The sequence below is a fragment of the Peromyscus leucopus genome, chromosome 9, assembly GCF_004664715.2.
Source record: "Peromyscus leucopus breed LL Stock chromosome 9, UCI_PerLeu_2.1, whole genome shotgun sequence".
In the NCBI taxonomy this organism is placed as follows: Eukaryota; Metazoa; Chordata; class Mammalia; order Rodentia; family Cricetidae; genus Peromyscus; species Peromyscus leucopus.
The window spans coordinates 106245826-106268456 of record NC_051070.1 but is presented as its reverse complement, the minus strand read 5'-3'; the positions used below and the strand labels follow the sequence as shown (position 1 = coordinate 106268456).

General features: G+C 47.6%; 1 protein-coding gene across 1 annotated transcript in view; it reads left to right on the top strand.

Moving 5' to 3' along the window:
- Frmpd2 (FERM and PDZ domain containing 2) overlaps window positions 1-22631 on the top strand; it is a 79351-nt gene that overhangs the window by 23348 nt on the left and 33372 nt on the right. The window contains exons 12-14 of the mRNA XM_037208291.1: window positions 1104-1259; window positions 9207-9392; window positions 14883-15039. Coding sequence (XP_037064186.1) covers window positions 1104-1259; window positions 9207-9392; window positions 14883-15039 — 499 coding nt within the window. The remainder of the gene's footprint in view (window positions 1-1103; window positions 1260-9206; window positions 9393-14882; window positions 15040-22631) is intronic.

The following is a 22631-nucleotide window of genomic DNA, read 5'->3' as shown; positions in this document are numbered from 1 at the left end:
TGGATCACCTGGAGAATTCTGGGATTCTCAGTCTGTAATGACGTGTAGATAGGCCTGTGCCATGGCATGAATGTGGGGTGTAGTGGACACAGTGGTGTGCCCTTCTGAACCCCATCAGACTGACTCACCTACCCTCTGAATAGGGGTCAGATTCACCCAGCCCTCAGCTGCCTTCTTCGGGGTAACTACCATCAAAGTTGGGGGGACAATGATTTGCCCCAAGGGTAGTGTAGTAGTACTTTCTCATAGGGACCACCAGTCAGAAATAAGGACATTGAGACTTATTATTAATTATGAAAGCTTGACCTTTAGCTTGGGCTTCTTTCCAACTAGCTCTTATAACTTAATTAACCCGGGTTTTAAAATCTACCTTCTGCCACATGGCTCTTTACCTTCCTCAGTACAGCTTGTCGGACTTGCTCTGAGTCTGCTGGTGAAACCCGCAGGCTAGATTCCTCCTCCCAGTTTCTCTCTCTGCCCAGAAGTCCTGCCTATCCTCTCCTGCCTAGCTATTGGCCATTTAGCTTTTTATTAAACCAATCAGAAGGTGACTTAGGCTGAGACACATCTTTACAGTGTACGAAAAGATTATTCCACAACAGGATAGGCAGGCAGGGGAGCCTCAAGATCGAGATAGACTGAATCAGAAATACAGATGTAGGGTAAACTCCCTGCTACCCCATCCTTCCTTCCTCATTTTTTTGCAGTGGACCTGCAGATTGTACCTACATGAGCTTCACCATACTTCTGTTTGTCCCCAGGTCTGTGTTGAGGAAACCCAGGACTAAGCGACACTGATCAGCCTCTCCTGAGGGGCTGCAGCCTCAGTTTCCTAAGCAGCAGACCAGTTGAGATCTGGGTGGGGACGAGGGATCTGGTCTCCTCAGACATGGTCTTGTAGAGGGATAATGTCATATCTGAGACTTCCTTGTTATTTGGTTCCACTTCTGATACAGAACACAGCACTATGTCCCAGAGGCACCTCAAGGGAGTATCCTTGTCCTGGGGTCCATTGCAAGTATGATTCTGCACACATTTTTCTTCTATTCAGAACTGGCTGGAAGGCTTCCTGGATAAGCTCTTCCTCGACATGTTCTTCCCAGCAGGTGGAGAGTAAAACATACTTCCGAATTCAAGATTACATCCCGGCAAGGCTTATTGAGCGAATGACAGCAATCCGGGCCCAAGTAGAAATCTCCGAGATGCACCGGCTCAGTTCTGCACCTTGGGGAGAAGATGCTGAGCTGGAGTTCTTAGAGGTGAGGCCTCTGGGGTCCTGAGAGAGGTGTCAGAGTCCAGGAAATGTAGTCAGGATTCTCTCTGCAGCTGGATCTAGGGACTAGAAGGGATTAAAGTTGCAAGGAGGTGTAGGCAAGGGATTAACCCACAAAAGGAAGAATCTTTCATTACCCTGAGCAACATGGAGAGGCTTCTGGTAATAGGTGTGGCATTACAAATGACCCTTCAAAGGGATAGGATCTGTTGGGCTAGGCTGGGTGTTGCAGGGCCTTGTTTTGACCTTAGAGAGACATCTCTGATACTTTCCTGTGGGCAGGGAGACTTCATAGACGATGCAGAGGACACCTGAGGTAGAGAACTAGACTACAAGCTGGGCAGAGCTATCGGGAGATGTGCAGCCTCTGAGCGACTGTCAGCACAGCTGTAGAGGAAGTTCTCTCTTCTCTCCCCACCTCAAAGCAGCAGTGGTTCAGTCTCACACGCCGAGAGCACCCACGATGATGAGTGTGTTGCTCACTTCGTTACCACCCCCCTCATCGTCAGCTAGGTGCTGTGGGGAATGGAGACAAGGAGCATGTGTTCCCTGTCCTTGGTGGGTCCTAGATCTCTGAATGACAACTGTTTATTTAGAGGTGGGCATGCTGTGACAGAGAGAGCAGGACCAAAGCCAGTGATTGGTGGGATGGGGCAAGAGCAGCCTCTTTTCTTTGCAGGTACATGAGCAAGGTGTGTGTGAATGGGGAGAATCTTCTAGAAAAGGTCCATGTGGCTGGACCTCCAGACTTGGGGAACAGTTTCCAAAGGAAATGTGGGAATGTGCGCATTTCTCTGTATCTAATTCTCTTAACTTGGGTCAACATATTCTGTCCACATGTTTGTTTGTTTGTTTGTTTTTGTCTTTAAGGAGATGAGCGCTTGAGAGGAGAACTGGAAAAGTGAGGTTTTGCCTTTTCTTTTTGGCCAGTCATCTAGGAAAATGATCCCAACACCTAGCATGGGGGTAGTCTGTGAGCATTTCATCCTCTAAGTCCCACCAGAAACACTCATTGAGTTCTCTAGCCCAGTCTCACACATGTTCCCTGCCCTGGATGAGGGCCATGTGGAGAACTCGAGGCTATGGGATAATGAGTGGCCATAGAGCTAGAGAACTGAGCTGAGATCAAGGACTTCACCCTGCAGGTCACTCCTGTGGGATGAGTGCTGCCTGCAACCTGTCCCCAGCCTTGCTCTATGTGCTGGGCTCTGTCCTGTCCCTCCCTCCACTGTAGAACTATGAAAAAGTGACTATAAAAATAGCTACTGTCTTAGAAGCAAAAGGCAGAAGACTATTTTTTTTTTTTTGTCTTCCTGTCTTTCACAAAAAGCATCAGGTAGATTTTATTTCATTTGCATGCAATGTTCATTCATCTTAAGACATACTCTGTCTCCTACTCTTCCCTTTGGTGGCCTTACCACAGTGACTAATGCTGTAGGCTGCATGTTCTTGGTACAGACAGTTGAAGATAGAATGAGCTTTGTACCCCCAGAACTCTCTGAGAGCATCCCTGTCACTGTGTGAGTTGTTAAAGTCTTTTCCTTTCCCAAATATGAAAGAAAACATTTCCACACCATGCTGCCTCAGAGAATAAGCACACTCACATTTTGATATATTCACCCTTCTATAGTCATTTATATGTATATATGCATTTGCATTTATAAGTGGGCATATATTATATAAGTACTCTTATGTATTCATATAACCATGCATTGCAAAAAATTTGAAAACTTACTTTGAATCAATACACGCTCCCCTTCAACACTGTATTCTTTGCCATATAAATAGTCCCAATATGCAACACTAAATTTAATATTTTTCTATATCCATCATCGGCTGTATTTCTGCTTCATTTATTCGGGGTGAGAATCTCATGAGTGGAGTCACACAGCTGGGTGGCCGTGCTCAGTTCCACCACTGGTGCTGCATATTGTGGAGGCATCTCGTCTCCCACTCACCTCTGGACATTCCTTGTCCCTCTAACCAGGATGTCAATACCATCAGTGTCCTGGATGCACAGAGCCCACTGCAAAGCTGGTATACCACAAGTAATCACTAGACATTTAATTATAGCTCCTCTGGGCTCTTCTTTTTCATAAAAAGAGGAAATCATTCCCAGGTGGCTGCCTGCTGGCTTGGTTCACGGATGCTGTACTCTGCCAATTCATTTCCTCCCACTGGCAGCCGGCTTGGCAGCAGTCCAGTGTGGGTACCACTGAATGCCACCCTTGGTCTGGAAGATTCACAGCTGTGTGAGTGTATGAATCCCTGAACAACCTGTTCAAGGTTAGCTCTCTGTTTTCCAGACATCCTCAATGCTCGACCTGCTCCCACTCAACTAGGGACTATGATGTGATATGAAAACAATTCCAGTTGCCTGTTGAAATCATATTAGTTATGCTCTGTATTTTTCTCTCTCCTTAGCATTCTGATGAATGCATTCCCTGGGTGTTACAAGCATTTTGTCCTTCACTGCCTGGGAGATAGGCTCCCTTAACCTATTTCTGCAAGTCTGCACCAAATTAGAAATAGAATTATGAGAAGTATTTGTCTTGGTTATGTAGCACATTTTCCTGGAGTACATTCTCAGAGATGGAATTATAGGGCCAAAGCATACAAATTGCTGAGAGTTAGGAAGAAGAATCCATTTGTGACCCGCAGTTTTCAGTACAGCAAGGGGCAGTCAGGACTGCTTGGTTTCAATTTCACTTTGCTATCTGCTGCTGGAAGAACAGGGAACTGTGGAGGATGGATGAGGAAAGGAACCACGAAAGGCAGGAGACAGACGACATTATTTTGCTTTTAACAGATTGAAGGTGTCCCAGAAGACATTATGCCTGTTTATATATGTTCCCAGTCTTCAGGAATTCTCTGAATTTTAGTTGTTGAGAGTGATTTCTTGGAATCAAACAGACCCCTTTACTGAGATTCCCATTCCTGCCTCCAAGGAATCTAGGCAGGTTATTTGGATCTGTTGAGTGATTTGCCTCTCAGATATGGAGAATTTATTTCGTGATTTTTTTCCTAAGCTTGCTGAGCCAAAAGTTTGAACATCATATCCAATAACAGAAAATTGAAACTATGATTTCCAAATTGAACCACATAAGCGTAGCCACATAGACCCCAGTGTATTGCCACAAACTGTTCTTATAGCCCTGTACCTTATTTTATATTTGTTCCAACAGGGTTCGATATTTTAGACATTTATATCAAGAGGGACAGAAAACAGAAGTTGGCATTACATGGGTAACCTGAGCATAATGGAAACAAAGGGGAGGCTGAATGTCCTTAGCCACAGCTGTGAATCTGCGTAAATGTGGACCCAGGCTGAACTATGAACTTCAAAACAGGCAATGAAGTCTGGGCAGAGCAGCCACTGATAATGTCCCAATAACCCATGGCTCCTTAGTGGAGACTAGCTATGCTATCAAAATCCTTATATCCCTCACCTGAGCATGGTCCTAATGATGCTTGGCTGTGTGGCCAAACAGGACTTGTCAACTGGCAAGTAATGACAGGGAGCATCCCGCCTTTTCAGGTGCTATGGTTATTCGTTATACGCTTTTTGAAAGCAATTACAAATTTAAAATACAGGAAATAATAGAATTCTTGTAATGTCAGTAGTGTTTTCTTTGTGTGTGTGGTGTTATGTTGTTTTTGAGTCAGGGGCTCTCACTGGGGCCTGGGCTTGCCAGTTAGGCTAGGCAAGCTGGCCAGGGATCCTCCTACCTCTGCCTCCCCAGGGATCCTCCTACCTCTGCCTCCCCAGGGATCTCCTTACCTCTGCCTCCCCAGGGATCCCCCTACCTCTGCCTCCCCAGGGATCCCCCTGCCTCAGCCTCCCCAGGGATCCCCCTGCCTCTGCCTCCCCAGGGATCCCCCTACCTCTGCCTCCCCAGGGATCCCCCACCTTTGCCTCCCCAGGGATCCTCCTACCTCTGCCTCCCCAGGGATCCCCCTACCTCAGCCTCCCCAGGGATCCCCCTACCTCTGCCTCCCCAGGGATCCCCTTACCTCTGCCTCCCCAGGGATCCCCCACCTCTGCCTCCCCAGGGATCCCCCTACCTCAGCCTCCCCAGGGATCCCCCACCTTTGCCTCCCCAGGGATCCCCCACCTCTGCCTCCCCAGGGATCCCCCACCTCTGCCTCCCCAGGGATCCCCCACCTCTGCCTCCCCAGGGATCCCCCACCTCTGCCTCCCCAGGGATCCCCCTGCCTCTGCCTCCCCAGGGATCCCCCTGCCTCTGCCTCCCCAGGGATCCCCCTACTTCTGCCTCCCTAGGGATCCCCCTACCTCAGCCTCCCCAGGGATCCCCCTGCCTCTGCCTCCCCAGGGATCCCCCACCTCTGCCTCCCCAGGGATCCCCCACCTCTGCCTCCCCAGGGATCCCCCACCTCTGCCTCCCCAGGGATCCCCCACCTCTGCCTCCCCAGGATCCCTCCTCTGCCTCCCCAGGGATCCCCCTGCCTCTGCCTCCCCAGGGATCCCCCTACTTCTGCCTCCCTAGGGATCCCCCTACCTCAGCCTCCCCAGGGATCCCCCACCTCTGCCTCCCCAGGGATCCCCCACCTCTGCCTCCCCAGGGACCCCCGACCTCTGCCTCCCAGGGATCCCCCTGCCTCTGCTGCCCCAGGGATCCCCCTACTTCTGCCTCCCTAGGGATCCCCCTACCTCTGCCTCCCCAGGGATCCCCCACCTCAGCCTCCCCAGGGATCCCCCACCTCTGCCTCCCCAGGGATCCCCCTACCTCTGCCTCCCCAGGGATCCCCCACCTCTGCCTCCCCAGGGATCCCCCTACCTCAGCCTCCCCAGGGATCCCCCTGCCTCTGCCTCCCCAGGGATCCCCCACCTCTGCCTCCCCAGGGATCCTCCTACCTCTGCCTCCCCAGGGATCCCCCACCTCTGCCTCCCCAGGGATCCCCTACCTCTGCCTCCCCAGGGATCCCCCTACTTCTGCCTCCCCAGGGATCCCCCTGCCTCTGCCTCCCTAGGGATCCCCCTGCCTCTGCCTCCCCAGGGATCCCCCTGCCTCTGCCTCCCCAGGGATCCCCCTACTTCTGCCTCCCTAGGGATCCCCCTACTTCTGCCTCCCTAGGGATCCCCCACCTCTGCCTCCCTAGGGATCCCCCTACCTCAGCCTCCCCAGGGATCCCCCTACTTCTGCCTCCCCAGGGATCCCCCTGCCTCTGCCTCCCTAGGGATCCCCCTGCCTCTGCCTCCCCAGGGATCCCCCATCTCTGCCTCCCCAGGGATCCCCCTACTTCTGCCTCCCTAGGGATCCCCCTGCCTCTGCCTCCCCAGGGATCCCCCTACCTCTGCCTCCCCAGGGATCCCCCTACCTCTGCCTCCCCAGGGATCCCCCTACCTCTGCCTCCCCAGGGATCCCCCACCTCTGCCTCCCCAGGGATCCCCCACCTTTGCCTCCCCAGGGATCCCCCACCTTTGCCTCCCCAGGGATCCCCCACCTTTGCCTCCCCAGGGATCCCCCTGCCTCTGCCTCCCCAGGGATCCTCCTACCTCTGCCTCCCCAGGGATCTCCCACCTCTGCCTCCCCAGGGATCCCCCACCTTTGCCTCCCCAGGGATCCCCCACCTCTGCCTCCCCAGGGATCCCCCACCTCTGCCTCCCCAGGGATCCCCCACCTTTGCCTCCCCAGGGATCCCCCCACCTCAGCCTCCCCAGGGATCCCCCTGCCTCTGCCTCCCCAGGGATCCCCCTACCTCAGCCTCCCCAGGGATCCCCCACCTCTGCCTCCCCAGGGATCCCCCGCCTCTGCCTCCCCAGGGATCCCCCGCCTCTGCCTCCCCAGGGATCCCCCTACCTCAGCCTCCCCAGGGATCCCCCCACCTCAGCCTCCCCAGGGATCCCCCTGCCTCTGCCTCCCCAGGGATCCCCCTGCCTCTGCCTCCCCAGGGATCCCCCACCTTTGCCTCCCCAGGGATCCCCCTGCCTCTGCCTCCCCAGGGATCCCCCTACCTCTGCCTCCCCAGGGATCCCCCTGCCTCTGCCTCCCCAGGGATCCCCCTGCCTCTGCCTCCCCAGGGATCCCCCACCTTTGCCTCCCCAGGGATCCCCCTGCCTCTGCCGCCCCAGTGCTTGCATTACAAGCACCCACTACATCCAGCTTTTTACATAAGTGCTGGGAATGCAACTCAGGTCTAAGCCATCTTTCCAGCCCCAACAGCTACTTTCTTTGTGACGTCCTTAGACTATAAGAACAGAAGAGGGAAGATGCTCATTAAAATGTTGGATTTTGTGAAAAATAGCAACAACAAAAAGTTTCTTTTCATTTGAAGAATGTGAAGAACTTGGCTTGCAGAGACAAAAAAAAAAAAAAAAAAGTTTAATTGACTGGAGTTCAACTGACCCAATTACTTAGCCCTTTTGTGCCTCCATTTTCTCCTTCGGAAAAAGATAGCTTCACCTTTGTCTTATGATTGTTAGGAAAACAATCAAATACCCGGCTGTGCTTGGCTGCATGTGTTATCAGTATTCAAGTATCGTGACCCTTTCAGAGTAATTAAAAAAAATCAAAAAATGAAAAGTTAATGCTAAACAGTTTAAAAAAAGTTTAGGGAAAAAAAAGCAAGTTTAGAAAAGGTGTCTTTATTTTCCTGGTGGCCATTTATGTCGATGCTTTAAAACAGTGTTCATCAAATTCCTTAACACTGTGTCATGCTGTCTTGGGCAGCCTCTCTTTGTCATACTTGAATCAATGTCCTGCTTGGCCATGGATATTTCAATACAAATACTCCGTGTTTTTATTGGGTGACAGTGGTGATGATGATGATGATGATGATGATGATGATGATAACAATGATGACAGTGTCTCTTCCAAGCTAAAAGCAGGAGGCTCAGCATCCTGACATTTAATCACAATCTGATAGAGAGCCAGGGTGCTTGCAGGCTCCATGATTACTCATCAACAGGAGAGAGGTCAGCAATGAGCTTGAGAATAACAAACAAAATTTCTAATTGGTCTCCCTCTATGGCTATGCCTGGGGATGAGGAAGATCATGTAGATAGGGCATATCTTCTGTCTGCTGAGGATAGAGACATGGACCAGAGCTCACGAGTGAAGCCCATCTGAGAGGCTCTCAGATGTCCGGCCCAGGAAGCCCTTTCTGCAGATCCATGTGCATCATCCTTCTGATGAGGACTTCTGGGCCATGTGACAACTCTTCAGACAATAAAACATTTGTGTTGAGTTCATGCTTGAAATTCTCTTGAGAATTCAATTGGCTTGATATAGCTACCAGCTTGGATTGACCTTTGGCCTCTTGCAAAATTCAATCCCTTAGCTTGGTAAACTGAGGCAAGAGGGGGGTGATGGGGATCCAACAGAGGCATCACTGAGTGGAAAGGCATGCTGAAGTGACAGATATTTCCCCTGCAGATTGTTCTTGGCTCAGTTTGCTTTGACAGCCTTGATAATGACCTGAATACTGCTTTTTGTTCTGGTGCCTCAGCTTTTGCAAGTGGAACACGAAAAGATGGGACCAGATGACTGGCACAACTGGGGAAGGGAGCCCCTAACTTTGAGATGTCCCAAGAGTCTGAATCATAAGAAACACTTGTTTCCCATCTTTTCATCCTAGTGTCTTATATTTGTAAGAATGTATCCCAAACGTTCTTTTCGGTATCCTACAAATAAAGAGTTCTTTAGGTTAGAAAGGAAGGAAGGGAGGGAGGGAGAAAGGGAGAAAGGAAGGAAGGAGGGAAGGAAGGAAGAAAGAAGGAAAGAGAGAAAGAAAGAGAGAAAGATGTCATTGTATCAGAGGTGTATATATATCCCAGAGTGAGAAAAAGCTGTGTAGCTGGGTGTTTCTTCATCTTGTTTGGCAACAATGGACCTTTTCCACAGGAGGGGTTGGGGTCATGATTTGAAGCAGTCAACTCCTGGGTCCTAAGGTGGCCTTTTCCTTCCTCCAGGTTGTTCAGCAACTCCCAGAATATGGAGTCCTGGTTCATCGAGTTTTTCCAGAGAAGAAGAGACCAGAAGGAAAAATGGCCTTGGGGGTCTGTGCCAAAGGTATCATAGTCTACGAGGTGAAAAGCAGCCGCAGGATCGCGACATCACAATTTCCATGGAGAGAAACCAGGATGATTTCAACTCGTGTGAGTGAAGCTCAGCTGACAGCCTCCCGTGCTCCCTTTCCTTTGATCTGCGGCCCTTTTAAGTGGCAGTGGCTATGTGAATTCCTCTTGACATATTCACATACAGCCTGTCACACATTAACCTGTATTCTGGTGCATTGACATATTTGGGAGGACCAAATAAACCAAATACTTCAGGGGTGGGGTCTAGGTGATCCCCAGGAACGCATTCTCCTTCACCTTCCCCCATGCATGCATTCTCCTTCACCTCCCCTCCATGTATGCATTCTCCTTCACCTTCCCCCATGCATGCATTCTCCTTCACCTCCCCTCCATGCATGCATTCTCCTTCACCTCCTCTCCATGCATGCATTCTTCTTCACCTTCCCTCCATGCATGTGTTCTCCTTCACCTCCCCTCCATGCATGCATTCTTCTTCACCTTCCCCCATGCATGCATTCTCCTTAACCTGAAGAGCCCATCTGTGGCCAAAGCAAGGTCAAGTGGGATCCATAGGAAGAGAATGAGTGAGGGCTGAGTGGAGTCTGCAAGCTTTTTGAAACATCTGCCCTCAGCTTGTATCTCCTCCGCACACAGTGCTCAGGCACCTGGTGTGTCTTGAGTGGACTGCAGGTACCCTGGCAGACAGAGTGAGTGTGGAATGGCCACTGAAAAAAATTCCCTGAAGAGCCAACTCACTGTACAATCCAAATCATATTAAAATGCCCTGTTCACTGTTCAGTTCCCGAATTTAGTTTCTATCAGCTCGGCACTGGGACCCGGTAGCTGCCTGTCCCTGCCTGTCCCAGGGCCATCCAGGTCAGTATTTATGTGTCACTGAAGACCCTTCTCAAGACAAAGTTCTTTGCCTTTTGGCCCATACACATTTTAGTTTTTCTTCTAATTACTTTTCTCCTATTGTTTAAATTTTTCTACTAGTTAGATCACTTTTATTATCTGATATTAGCATTTCCTAGGTAAAACATAATGCTTTTCATTCAATATTTGAATGTTTCTTTTGTGGTGTTTTATCTTGATTTTTGGAATTAACATTGTCAATATATGATATATAATAGAATCGTATATATGCATATTATAGATATATAATTGAATTCATAAAACTTCAGAATTTTAATTATTTTTAATTTAGTTGAAAGATATTTAAAGAATTCAAATTATTGAATCAAAGTCAAATCAACACTATTACATTGTTTCTTAGACTCTTCACCACATGTTTAACTAATCAAAGATTTCAATGTGACTTGTCTAAATGCAGATTCTCTAAGTAGTAATTTTGAAACATGGAAAATTTTGAGGCCACAAAGTTCAATAGTCCCCTAAAATTTATTTTTACATTCTCTCTCTCTCTCTCTCTCTCTCTCTCTCTCTCTCTCTCACACACACACACACACACACACACACACACACACACACAACCCAAACCAAACCAAACCAAAACAAAACAAAACAAAAACTATATATTTAATTTTATTGTTTTTTCATTACCGGGCCAAAAAAATTAATTAAAAAATAGTTAAATCTGGGAAGTCATCAAGTTCGCAAGCTCAAAGCAACTATTTAATTGGTATTTCTACACCCTGGTGTTCAACTTCCTCCTTGGCAGGAATAGACTATTTTGCTGGAAAAGTCATCCTGTGCAGGAATATAACCAGCTACTTCTGGCCAGTTAAGCATCTCCCACAGAAAATGACTCTGCGCTTCTCCAAGTAGTGAGCGCCCGAAGTAGCCTGAGGTCATTCAGGAAGCTAGCTTCAGTTTTGTATGTCAATAGCCGGAGCCAAGATGCTTAATCTCACCTCATTTTTCCTTTCACCCTGCAGGGAAGTAGCCAGGCAAGAAGGATGTTGTTTTCAAAGAAGGCAATCCCTAGATGCCTTGGCATCTATGTATGCTTGATTATTCAATCCAAAACCGTTTCTTCTAGAACAAGGAGTCTAACGGTGCTGGAACTGTAGTAAATTTCAAGCCTTAGTTCTCTTAGCTGGAGATAAATGCATGGAGCAGAACAGACTATACAGGACTATATGTGGCCCTCTTTAAAGCAAAAGATACAAAATTGCAAATAGGAGCTACTTCAGAAAAGGGAATGTTGTTTAGAACAAGAAAAGAAACCCCTTAAGTTGAAGATTTAAAAAACCCGAGGACATACCTTTTAAATAGTGCAAATGCCAGAAAAACACTCCATTAATTAACTTCCTGGCAAGGCCTGTAATGCTCTCTCTTTTCAAATTTAGGGTGGTATATTCTTTTCTTGTTTTCGTATTTCCTAATGTCATTTTATCTAGAGAGAATTGAAATACAGTTTAACATATCTTTTAGTATGGCTGAGGTAGGCTAGGTAAAGCATGCAGTTTGCACAGAGAAACACTTGCTGATTGTGAGTTGTTAGTTTCTCTACTGCAAATGCAGGGATTATTTATGTGTTGGTGTGTGTTTGTGTCCTGGAGATGATGCTAAAGCCAAACATATGGTGGGGAGTGTTCGACCCCTGGCGATCTAACAAATCTCATCTTATTTGATTCCTATAAAAAAAATAAATGTGGCATGATCGGGTGGGTGTTCTTGAGAACTAAATTCTAGTTTTTAATTTATGATGACTGTGGAAGTTTGCCTCAGAGCAGCCCCTGGCTCTGTGCATTTCTGCCCGTCTCCTAGGAGCTCAGTATCATCATAGCACATGGTTAGTTTCAAGTGGCTGCTGCCTGTCCTTGTGCTGAGACCTGCGTGGTTTTGCCCAATGGGAGTGCATTCTGAGATGCCTGACCACAAAGCAGCCGTCGTAAAAGATAACTGCAAGTAGCTGAAACTCAGATGATGCTGCATCTGAGGCTGCTTCCACTCACTCCATTTTGTCTTTCCTTAGAAGGGTCCGCTCCCAGCCACCCGGGACTACCCAGTGGGAGGGTGGAATTAGGAAAGAGAGTGTGGTTTTCTCCTCTCACTACTTACAATAAATGTCTAGGTAATTAGCTCATAAATGCAGAAGATTTATTCTGCCTCATAGTTGCATGTGGCTGCTCAGTTGTGCTGCTTTGAGCTAGTGGTGAGGTAGCACAGCATGGGCGGAGAGCTGGGTGGGACAAAACCACTTACATAACATGGCCTGAGAGCAAATACATCAAGAGAGAGACTGGGGTCCCTGTATCATCTTCAAGGGCATGCCCTAATGACCCAACTTCCTTCCATGAGGCTCCTCCTACTAAAGGCCCATCTTCCAATTGTGCCACTCTGGGGACCACGCTTTTACTTAACACATGCACCTTTGATGGGTCCTGATTAGAACAGAAGGCCGGTCAAAGGAGAAAAATGGGTCAGTGGTTTTCACCAAGCGTGGTGGAAACATGTTACTTTCCAATATTACCAGAACATGTATACACGAGGCCAGGGCTGCTCCCAGGAAAGTGTGTGACCAGGCGAGGGTGCTGGGGTTTCAGGTTCCTGAGCTTGGTTCGTGGGCAAATCTGTCCATGTCTGGAAGGATGTAATTGCAAAGATGTAGGAAAACAAACAGGTGAGCGAGCAAATGGACTGTGAATGAAACAGCAATAGCAATGAAACTTCTGTGTATAAACTGTTCCAGAATGGGAAAGTGGTGCTAAGACAGTGTTGTGGAAGCACCTAGACTGTTCACACCACAACGACAGGGGGCTTAAGAAAAGATTTCCAGGTTTGTGCTAAAAACCCTGAGGTTGGAGTTATAGACCCTTACTGTATCCTTATTCGAGGAGCAGCTTGCCCTGGGGCAAATTTGCTGTGGGAATGAATTCCATTAAGTGAGGTTTTCAGAGTGATGATAAACAGACATGAACTCCAGTCCACTGCCATCAAGAGCATCATCAGACCCAGGAAGAGAGTGGGCATTTTACTTTCTCCCAAATCCCTTTGGATCAGTCCCATTCTGCTGCTGCTGCAACAAAACACCACGGCCAAAAGCAATTTATAAAAGTAAAAGTTGATTTGGGCTTGGAGGTTCCGGAGGGAAAATCTATAATGTTGTCAAAGAAAGCATGGCGTAGTGATGGAGCAGGAAGCTAGGTGATCATAGCTTTCATCCACATGCAGGGAGCAGCTGAGAGTGAACAGGAAATGGGGTAAAGCTATGAAACTCCAAAGCCCGTTCCCAGTGATGTACTTCCTCCAGCAAGGCTTTCCCTTCTAAAGGTTCCACAAACCTCCCAAGCAGCACTACCAATGGGGATACCAACTGTTCAAATACACAAGACTCTGGGGCGTTTTTCATTCAAACCACCACACTCTTGGAGCTCTGGCATCCAATGAGAGAGTTTGATTAATAGTTAATAAATCGAAAGAAGCTGTGTGTGTGTGTGTGTGTGTGTGTGTGTGTGTGTGTGTATGTGTGTGTGTGTATGTGTGTGTGTTTCTAACTTTTCAGATTTATTTGAGAATAGTTATCAGACTTTATATTTATTTATTTTATTGATCGATTGATTGAGACAGGGTCTCATTATGTAGCCCTGGCTGGAGGGGAGATCCACCTGCCTCTGCCTCTTGAGTGCTGGGATTAAAGGAGTATGACACCACACCCAGCATGCAGTGCATTCTGAGGATTCTAGATCTGTTTCTAGAGTCCAGGATTTCTAGATTGTGTTTCAGATAGAGAATGATGATTCCTCATTCTGTAGCCAGTATGACAAAGATGTATAAATGCTCACAAAGTTCTTAGAATAATTTTAACCTGCACATCTTTTGTTGGGGGGTTTTGTCTTGGCTATGACAGAAATTAAAACAAGTGAAAGTTTATTACATAATAGAAGCACAGACCTCCCATAGGCAGAGGAGCCAGAAAAAAAGATTCAGGTTGCAATTCCTGGAGAAGAGTTTCTGTTTTCATGCTTTTTCCAGACAAGGGAGGAGGCTTCCAGTGTGCATGCGCCACTTTGCACACTGCTCAAAACACTCCTGTATTTTTGTCCTATCTCTCCCTTGGGGAGCTTTCCCTATGCTAATGTAGTATAATGAGGCATAAAGAGGATTCCGTCGGTTCCCTGTCAGATTCTTTGCTGCCTTGGTGGTGGCTGGTTCCGACCACAGCTCAGCTCCTCTGCTTGCTTGCCACAGTGCAGCTGCCTGCTTGTTTTCTGCTGGCTCCCTGTCTCATTGGAGCAGGAAGCTTGGCACTTGCAGAATAAAAACAATGGGGATGCTTGCTGGCCATTTCTTAATGCACTTGTGAAGACTGACTGTCGCTGGCTCATTTCATGTTCTTTCCACCCAGAACACTCCTTGACAATAGCAATTAAGTGATTTACATTTGGCTCACAAGTGAAGGAGAAAATAGACAGAAGGATTTTGTTTAGCCATTGTCTAAGAAAAGGAACTGGGCCTTTGTCAGACATTATCTGCCCTGCACTTCCAGAACTGTGTTGGTGTTAAAATGAGGAGCTGGTCTTTTATTGTTGCTTACATACATGTTCTTCAAGTGACGGATGAGGATGGTCAGGGTTCTAAGTCTGTGCTTGCTTCTTTCAGAGAAAAAAGCTCACCGTCACCAGCAGCCTCACTGGAAGAAAGTTCACCTTTGTCACTGACTCAGCCGAGACCTGTGAATACCTGCTGAGCCTGTGTTCTGCCCAGCACTGGTTTAATGCACGGTTGAGCTCCGGGCAGCCTCCGCATCTTTTCAGTGGTGAGTATATACTGTATTAGCAACACACAAGCAGCCAGACTTGCGCTCTCATAAAATAATTTGTATGAAAAGATATAGTTGACACCCAAATAGCTGAAAAGTCTAAAATCATCACCAAACAATGGCAGAAACACAATAAAAATGAAGTATAGATTTTATTCTCAGCTAGATAAAAAGTGGAAATAACACTAGGAGGGAAAATTGATACAATCTTCCTAGAATGCAACTGGAGACTCCCCCGCCCCCTCTCTCCCTCCCTCTCCCCCTCCCTTTCTTCCCTTCCCCTCTCTCTCCCTCCCTCCCCCGTCCGTCCATCTAACTTTGTGAAAGCTGAAAGGAGATCTAGATCCCTTTGAACTCACAATTTTACTGCAGACAGTTGTCCTGAGGTAATAAAGACAGAAGTCGATGGTAAGTGGAACTGTCCATGGTACAGTGCTGAGTGAGTAGGTCAGGAGAGGAGACCTGAGTGCAGTGTTGTAATGGGACATCTCTATCCTTCAGAGCGGGTCGGGCGCCAGCCAGGAGTACTACTAAACAGTTATATCGTAACAGGAGCAACCTAGAAATTAAACCTGTCATTTTGCTTAAGTTTTAGTGATTTATGTTTAAATTTGAATGGATAGTTTATGTATATTCATGTAGTTAACATTCACATGTTATAAAACAAGAAATAATACAGAAATAAAATCAAAGTATTTTTTAATTAATTTTTTCATATTTTCTACATACCAGCCACAGTTTCCCCTCCCTTCTTCCCTCCCACTTCCTCTCCACACCTCCTATCTACCCCTACCCATCCACTCTTCCTCATTCTCCATTCAGGGACAGGCCTCCCATGGGAATCAACAAAGCACGGCACATCAAGTTGAGGCAGGACCAACTGCATCAAGGCTGGGCAAGGCAACCCAGCATGGGGAACAGGTTCCCAAAAGCCGGCTCAAGCACCAGGGACAGGTCCTGATCCCACCACTAGGAGCCCCACAAACAGACCAAGCCACACAGCTGTCACCCACATGCAGACTCCACAGCTGTCGGTCTAGAGTCTGTGAGCTCCCACGAGCCAGGTCAGCTGTCTCTGTGGGTCCCCCTGTCATGACCTTGACCCCCCCCCCCGCCCCCCCCGCCTCGTACAATCCCTCCTTCTTCTCTTCAACAGGACTCCCTGAGCTTGGCCCAGTGCTCGGCTGTGGGTCTCTGAATCTCTTCCATCAGTTACTGGATGAAGGTTCTCTGATGACAATTAGGGTAGTCACCAATCTGATTACAGGAGAAGGCCAGTTCGGGCACCCTCTGTACTATTGTTAAGAGTCTTAGCTGGGGTCATCCTTGTGGATTTCTCGGGGTTTCCCTAGTACCAGCAAAACCAAAATCTTACTACCTTAAGGAGTTATACATGCAAACATCGCTATTTTCTTCCTATTTCTCAGTATTAAACTTTACCAATGAGCATGTATTACTGATGTAATAAAGAGATTGATGGCTTACGTGAGGCCATACAGTCACGTGGCACTAGTTAGTGTTTACTGAGCACATGCTGTGGAGCCACTGACTGCTCTTCTTATTCCTTTCCTTGTGATAATCTCTTCAAAGACGACCACATTTTGAGGGCTGGAGAGATGACTCAGAGGTCAAGAGAACTGACTGCTCCTTCAGAGGACCTGGGTTTGATTCCCAGCACCCACATAGCAGCTCACAACAGTCTGTAACTCTAGTTTCAGGGGATCCCAAGCCCTCTTCTGACCTCTGAGGACACCAGACATACATGTAGTAGACAGACATATATACAAGCAAAACACGCCTCCTGGCACACATAAAGATTTCATTTATGATCAAGGCATACACATTGTTTTCTCTAACTGTGCCAGTTAAGTCAGTCCATGAGGCTAGACCTGCATTACTGTGGGGGTAAACCAGGCGTGAAGTGAAGCCATGTGCCAGCTGCCTGATGGTGAGATCGATCATTAAACCCGGAGCCCAGAGCCTATTTGCTTCATCCCCCTGCCTCTGCCTTTCACCATTCATCAAGCATAGCCTTTAGTGGCTGAGACTTTGCTTGAGTGCCGACCTCATCATGGTTGCCTTTGGCATCTAAGTGTATTTCTATTCCTATTTATAAAAGGGAACAATTAGCTACAATGATGCCCTGAACACCTCTGAGATGATAGGGATGTGGAAACTCAGGACCTGCCCCACATCTATTGAACTAGAATGCACATGTGCAAAAGAACCTATGGATTCCAACACAAGTACAAGGCAGTGAAGCCTTGGCTGAGGAGGCAGCCTGAAGAGTCCCTGAGACTCAGCTGAGTGCCACCTAGCAGCTGCACGGCTTTGGGTAGCTCCCCTCCCCTCTCTCTGAGTCTTGGTGTCCTCACGAGAGCACACTGACCATCTCAGGTCTGTGCTGTGCTCCAGTGCGGCAGCACATCACATTTCTAACTGCCTGCCCAGTGCTCAGTGTACTGTGACAATGACGACAGCAGCCTCTACCTCTGGACTTCGTTTCTGTTCCAGTCAGTATACACACAGGTCTGGACACTGGGCTTTCAGGGGCCAGTCCATGGTCTAAATGAACTGGAGAACAGGATCAGAGTTTTCAGAAGCAGAACCAAACACAGGGACTAAAAGTAACTCAGGGTCTGTAACAGAACAAACCCGTGACTATGTCTCTGAAACCATGGACTGGCTGGTTTCAGATCTCTAGGGATCTAAGATGATAAATGCAAATTAATTGTACCTGACTTTCCTGCTGTTGCTGAGATACTGTGTGTGAAACATTACCAATACTGTTTTCATTGCCTGATTTCAGTGACTGTAAAATATTTATGTGGACTTTTTGAGCTCACTTGTGAAATTGGTCCTTCCAGGCCTATTTCGCTCCTAATACACTATTTTCTCAAACATCAAATTCTGTCATATATAGTAGTTTCCAGGACTCTAACATTTTATTTACATTAAAATGACTCACTTAACCAATCCCCTTTTGCCTTTTAAGAATCTCTTTGAGAAATTCTCTGCAGATACCATTCTCCACCCACCCCAACCCTGTGTGTGTGTGTGTGTGTGTGTGTGTGTGTGTGTGTGTGTGTGTCTTATATGTGTGTGCATGCACATGTGTGTACACACATGGAAGCCAGAGGACAAGCTCAGATGTCTTTCCTCAGGAGCTGTCTACCTTGTTTTTTGAGAGAGGATTGCCCATGACTACCTGGGGCTGTTGATTGGGTAAGGTTGTCTGGCCATGGAGCTCTAGGGATCTGTCTGTTAGCCCCCACCCCACCCTTCCCCAGCACTGGGGTCACAAACATGTGCCTCTGTGCTAGTTCTGAGGCTCAGACTCAGGTCCCAGTGCTTGCAGGACTGAGAAATCTCTCCAGATCCCAGACGTTGCTTTCAATGCTGCATGGAGGGAAAACTGACCACCTCTATTGGTTCTCAGACTCTTCCACAGTAGATCTCTTCTATCCCCTTCCCTTGGATGTGATCTTTATCTTGTTCAAATGGGACCATCCAACACTCACCCAAGAAACTGGAATCTAGGCTAACACCTTCCTTTCCTACTCCACCACACCACATATGCTCAGATAGGCATCTGCCGGGGTATGCATCCTGTTGACTGGCCCTTCAGCCTTTGGGGTGGCTTTTCAAATGGACCGGGCCAGTCATGATTTAGCTGCTAAAGCTTCTTCACAGTTCCACACTGGATACAGAGACAAACCCTAAGTTCTGAGGAGACTCGTCCCAGTCTGGCCCCAGCCTTGACTTCTTTCTTGTCCTGATACTTCTCTTTGCTTTCTAACTGTCCTGCATGCCATGATGATGGCTGTGGAAAACTATGTCCCAGTCTTCTGTGTTTTGGTGCTCAGTGGTTGTGATGGTTAATATTGACCATAAGCTTAACAGGATCTAAAAATGCCTAGGTGACAAGCCTCCAGGAATACTCACAAAGGAATATCCAGATTAGGTTAACTGAGTGGAAAGATCCACTTTACCTGTAGATGGCAATCCATGGGCTGGAGTCCTGGATAAAACAGGAGGAAGAAAGCTGAGCATCCTCATTCATTGCTCTTTGCTTTCTGCTTGTGGAAGCAATGTGATTAGCAGCCTCATGCTTCCTCCACCATGCCTTCCCCGCCACGACAGACTTCCCCTTGAACTGTAAGACAAAATAAACATTTCCTCCCGTAAGGTGCTTCGGTCAGGTATCTGGTCACAGCAAAGAGAAAAGTAACTATACAGTGGCCTCCACTGTGATGGTTTTCCTAACCCTCTTGGGATCAGGCTACCAAGCTAAGCTTGCTTCTCCTAGAGTGAGTTAAAGGTAACCTCCATCTTGAAGCCTCTCCTGATTGGCTCTTCCCAGCTGATTCCTTCCCAGGGGAGTGGATAACAGCCTCCTCCTTTTGCAGACTCTGTTCTTTCACCCGTGATGTCTGCTGTGTTCAATTGTGCATACATCTGTGATAGATAAGGAATTTCTGGAAGCTAGGGACGGTATATATATATATCAGTTAATAAATATATAAAATATCCTTTTTATTTATATATTTATTGATTAACTGATTAATTTATAGACAGTCTTGCTGTGTAGCCCAGAGTAGGCTTAAACTTAAACTTAGATCTTCCAGTCTTAGCCTTCCAGGTGCTGGATTATAGGAATATGCTACAGAGTCTACCTCAAATACCTTTTTCTAGGATGGACGGATGGGTGGATGGAGGGATGATTTATAATTAATCATTTCCTTTTGATACATATTTTTCCATATTGCAAATGCAACTGTGATAAAGATCATTAGAAAAATATTTTTCTGGCTTCCATGGCACTCCTTAACTTCAGAAGTATAACTTTGGGTACCAAGCTAGGGGATTTTTAAGGCCCTGCTGTGTCTTTGAATGTCATGCTAGAATGCTGGAGCTCCTTGTCATTCTGACTTTAGTTTTTCATTCTCAAAGAGTAGATATCATTGTATTTTGTGTGTTCATTTGACAGGTAAAAATGATCTCTCACTGTGGCTTTGTTTTGCTTCTTTGATGGGTGAAAAGTTGAACATTTTCCAAATGTCTCTTAGTCATCCTTCTGTGGATTGTCTCAACAGGCATTTTATTTCATAGTTATATTTGGATCCCTGGGGAGAAATAAAAATCACCAGCTCCTATAAGTGCACAGTTCCAGGATAGAATCAGGCAAGGTCTGTCATCACTACCCAGTGGCGGAAACCTTTTCTCAGACTTTTTCGTGGGAGTGTCCTGGGGCGTGGGAGTGTCCTGGGGCGTGGGAGTGTCCTGGGCCGTGGGAGTGTCCTGGGCCGTGGGAGCGTCCTGGGCCGTGGGAGTGTCCTGGGCCGTGGGAGGGTCCTGAGCTGTGGGAGTGTCCTGGGCCGTGGGAGTGTCCTGGGCCGTGGGAGTGTCCTGGGCCGTGGGAGGGTCCTGGGCCGTGGGAGGGTCCTGGGCGGTGGGAGTGTCCTGGGCGGTGGGAGTGTCCTGGGTGGTGGGATGTGTTTGGTCCTTTTCTGAACCTATGCTTACAGGACTGCTCCTGTGCTGCCCAGGGTCTCACGCTCCTTTTTCCTTATGGCCCTAACTCAGGATGCCTCTTGGGCATTTGGGATGCTATAACTAACTTATAACCACCAGACAGAGTCAGACATTTGTCAGCTACTTTTCTGGTATCAAAATTATATTGTGGAGTCACCCACAGCCCGCAGACAGACACTGCCCTCTTAGTGTGTCGGTGTTTTTTGGGAAATTCTCGGGAACCCTTCCTTCTAGTCCCGGAAGACAGTACCGGCACTCTCAGCTCTCCCGCTTACCTGTTGGTGTGTACTAGTAGAGCACCACGGGGCGTAGGCCTGCTGACACTGGTACCCCCGTTCCTGGTGACTCTGTCACCATGCTGTCTGGTCTCTGTCCTGTGCATGGAACATGCCTGGTGACATTGGTGCCCTGCTCTTGCTGAGTCTGTCAGGCTGAGTGCTAGCTTCTGTGATCTCCGTCCCTCACCTTGACTTGTAGCCTCTGTCCTGTACACTAGGCCCCGTTCAACTCCCAGCACTCCCTGGGAGCAGAGCTCCTGAAGGGCCAGGCGTGTGGGGCTTTCACTCCTCTGCTCCCTTCTGTGAGTCCCCCTCCCTAGGGGACAGCTGCTTCCTGGAATGCCAGTCTCTGTCCAGTCCTGTTTCAAACCACTGAGTCTCTGGGCTAAGACTGGCCACCCCCATCTCTGCCTAGAAAATCCCTTTTAGGTGTTCAGTGTTCCATCCACCATGGAGAAGTACAAGGTCACTGTTCCTTCAGGACTTGGTAATGAGAAGGCTGGGAGTACCTATGTGAATCGTTGGTGCTACTGTCTGTGGTTCAGTGTCTGAACCACTCCCACTAGCCAGTGCGCACTGTGGAGCCAATGGACTAAGTGTGAAACTGCTCTATTAACCGACCAACCTTCGGACCAGGAGAAAACTATCCATCCTCAAATTGTCTTATCTGTAAAATGGGTACACTATCCGTCCCAGAGAGTGATGGCAAGGAGTGAGTGAGACAGTGGAAGTCACGACGCTTGCCACTGATTCTGTCACACAGGACACATCTAGTCAGAACTAGCTGCTGCTATTACCTTGTTCCTGACAGGCCCAAGCTCTGGGGCAAGACTATAAAGTCTGTGCAAAAGCGACAGGTCATATTAAATGACTTACATATCCCCATCCTTTCTTGCTCACTCTATGTAAAGAGTGATACCACAGTCCTCTTACACTCCCAAAGTTTCAAGGAGTAATTCTTCTTAGTGGCTAGCTTGCTCAGGGGAACAGCCCTGGCAACAAGCCAGAAAAGAGAAGGTCTGCTTAAGTACCTAAATGTTCCTCACTCTCTCCTCGCAGAGGTGTGTTACTCAGCATGCACACATGCATTCGCACATGTCATAACACAGATATAAACACTTCTACCTCTGATAACCATGTCACATATGCACACACCACATGCATACAAATACACCAGAAAACATGCATATGATGCATGTCCCCATCCGTATACACTTCTACCCACATGCACATACAGATACCGCATACTTATATATGCATGAACACTATACATGTACAAAGAATGGGGGGCATGGATACTGGTTGTGCTGATGCTGTTAGACTCTTTCCTTGCTGGTTTCAGTCCGGAGCAGATGGCCCAAAGACAGTCAACATTTTCCTTTCTCCAAACACAAATGCAAGCTCGGTGTGGTGGCTCACTCCTGTAATCCCAGCACTTGGGAGGTGGAGGTAGATGGATCAGGAGTTCAAGGTCGTCACCCTTGACTGTAAAGAGAGTTCCAGACTAGCCTAGATTACAGGAGACCCTATCTCAACAACAAAACAACAAAGTGAACAAATAAAAACCTGAACAATGGCACACTAGATGCATTTCTGAGCAAGGCCTTGTTACCCTAATAGGTCTTTTAATAAAATCTTGATTTTCTATGAATAATGCAAGAGTAAAGCCAGGCATCCCTCATGATCATAGTCTCATCTCTGGCATCATTTATTAGGCCTTATAGAAGGGGGAAAGGAATGCATCCGAGCTGAAGGCCCGCACTCCCAATTTGTGTT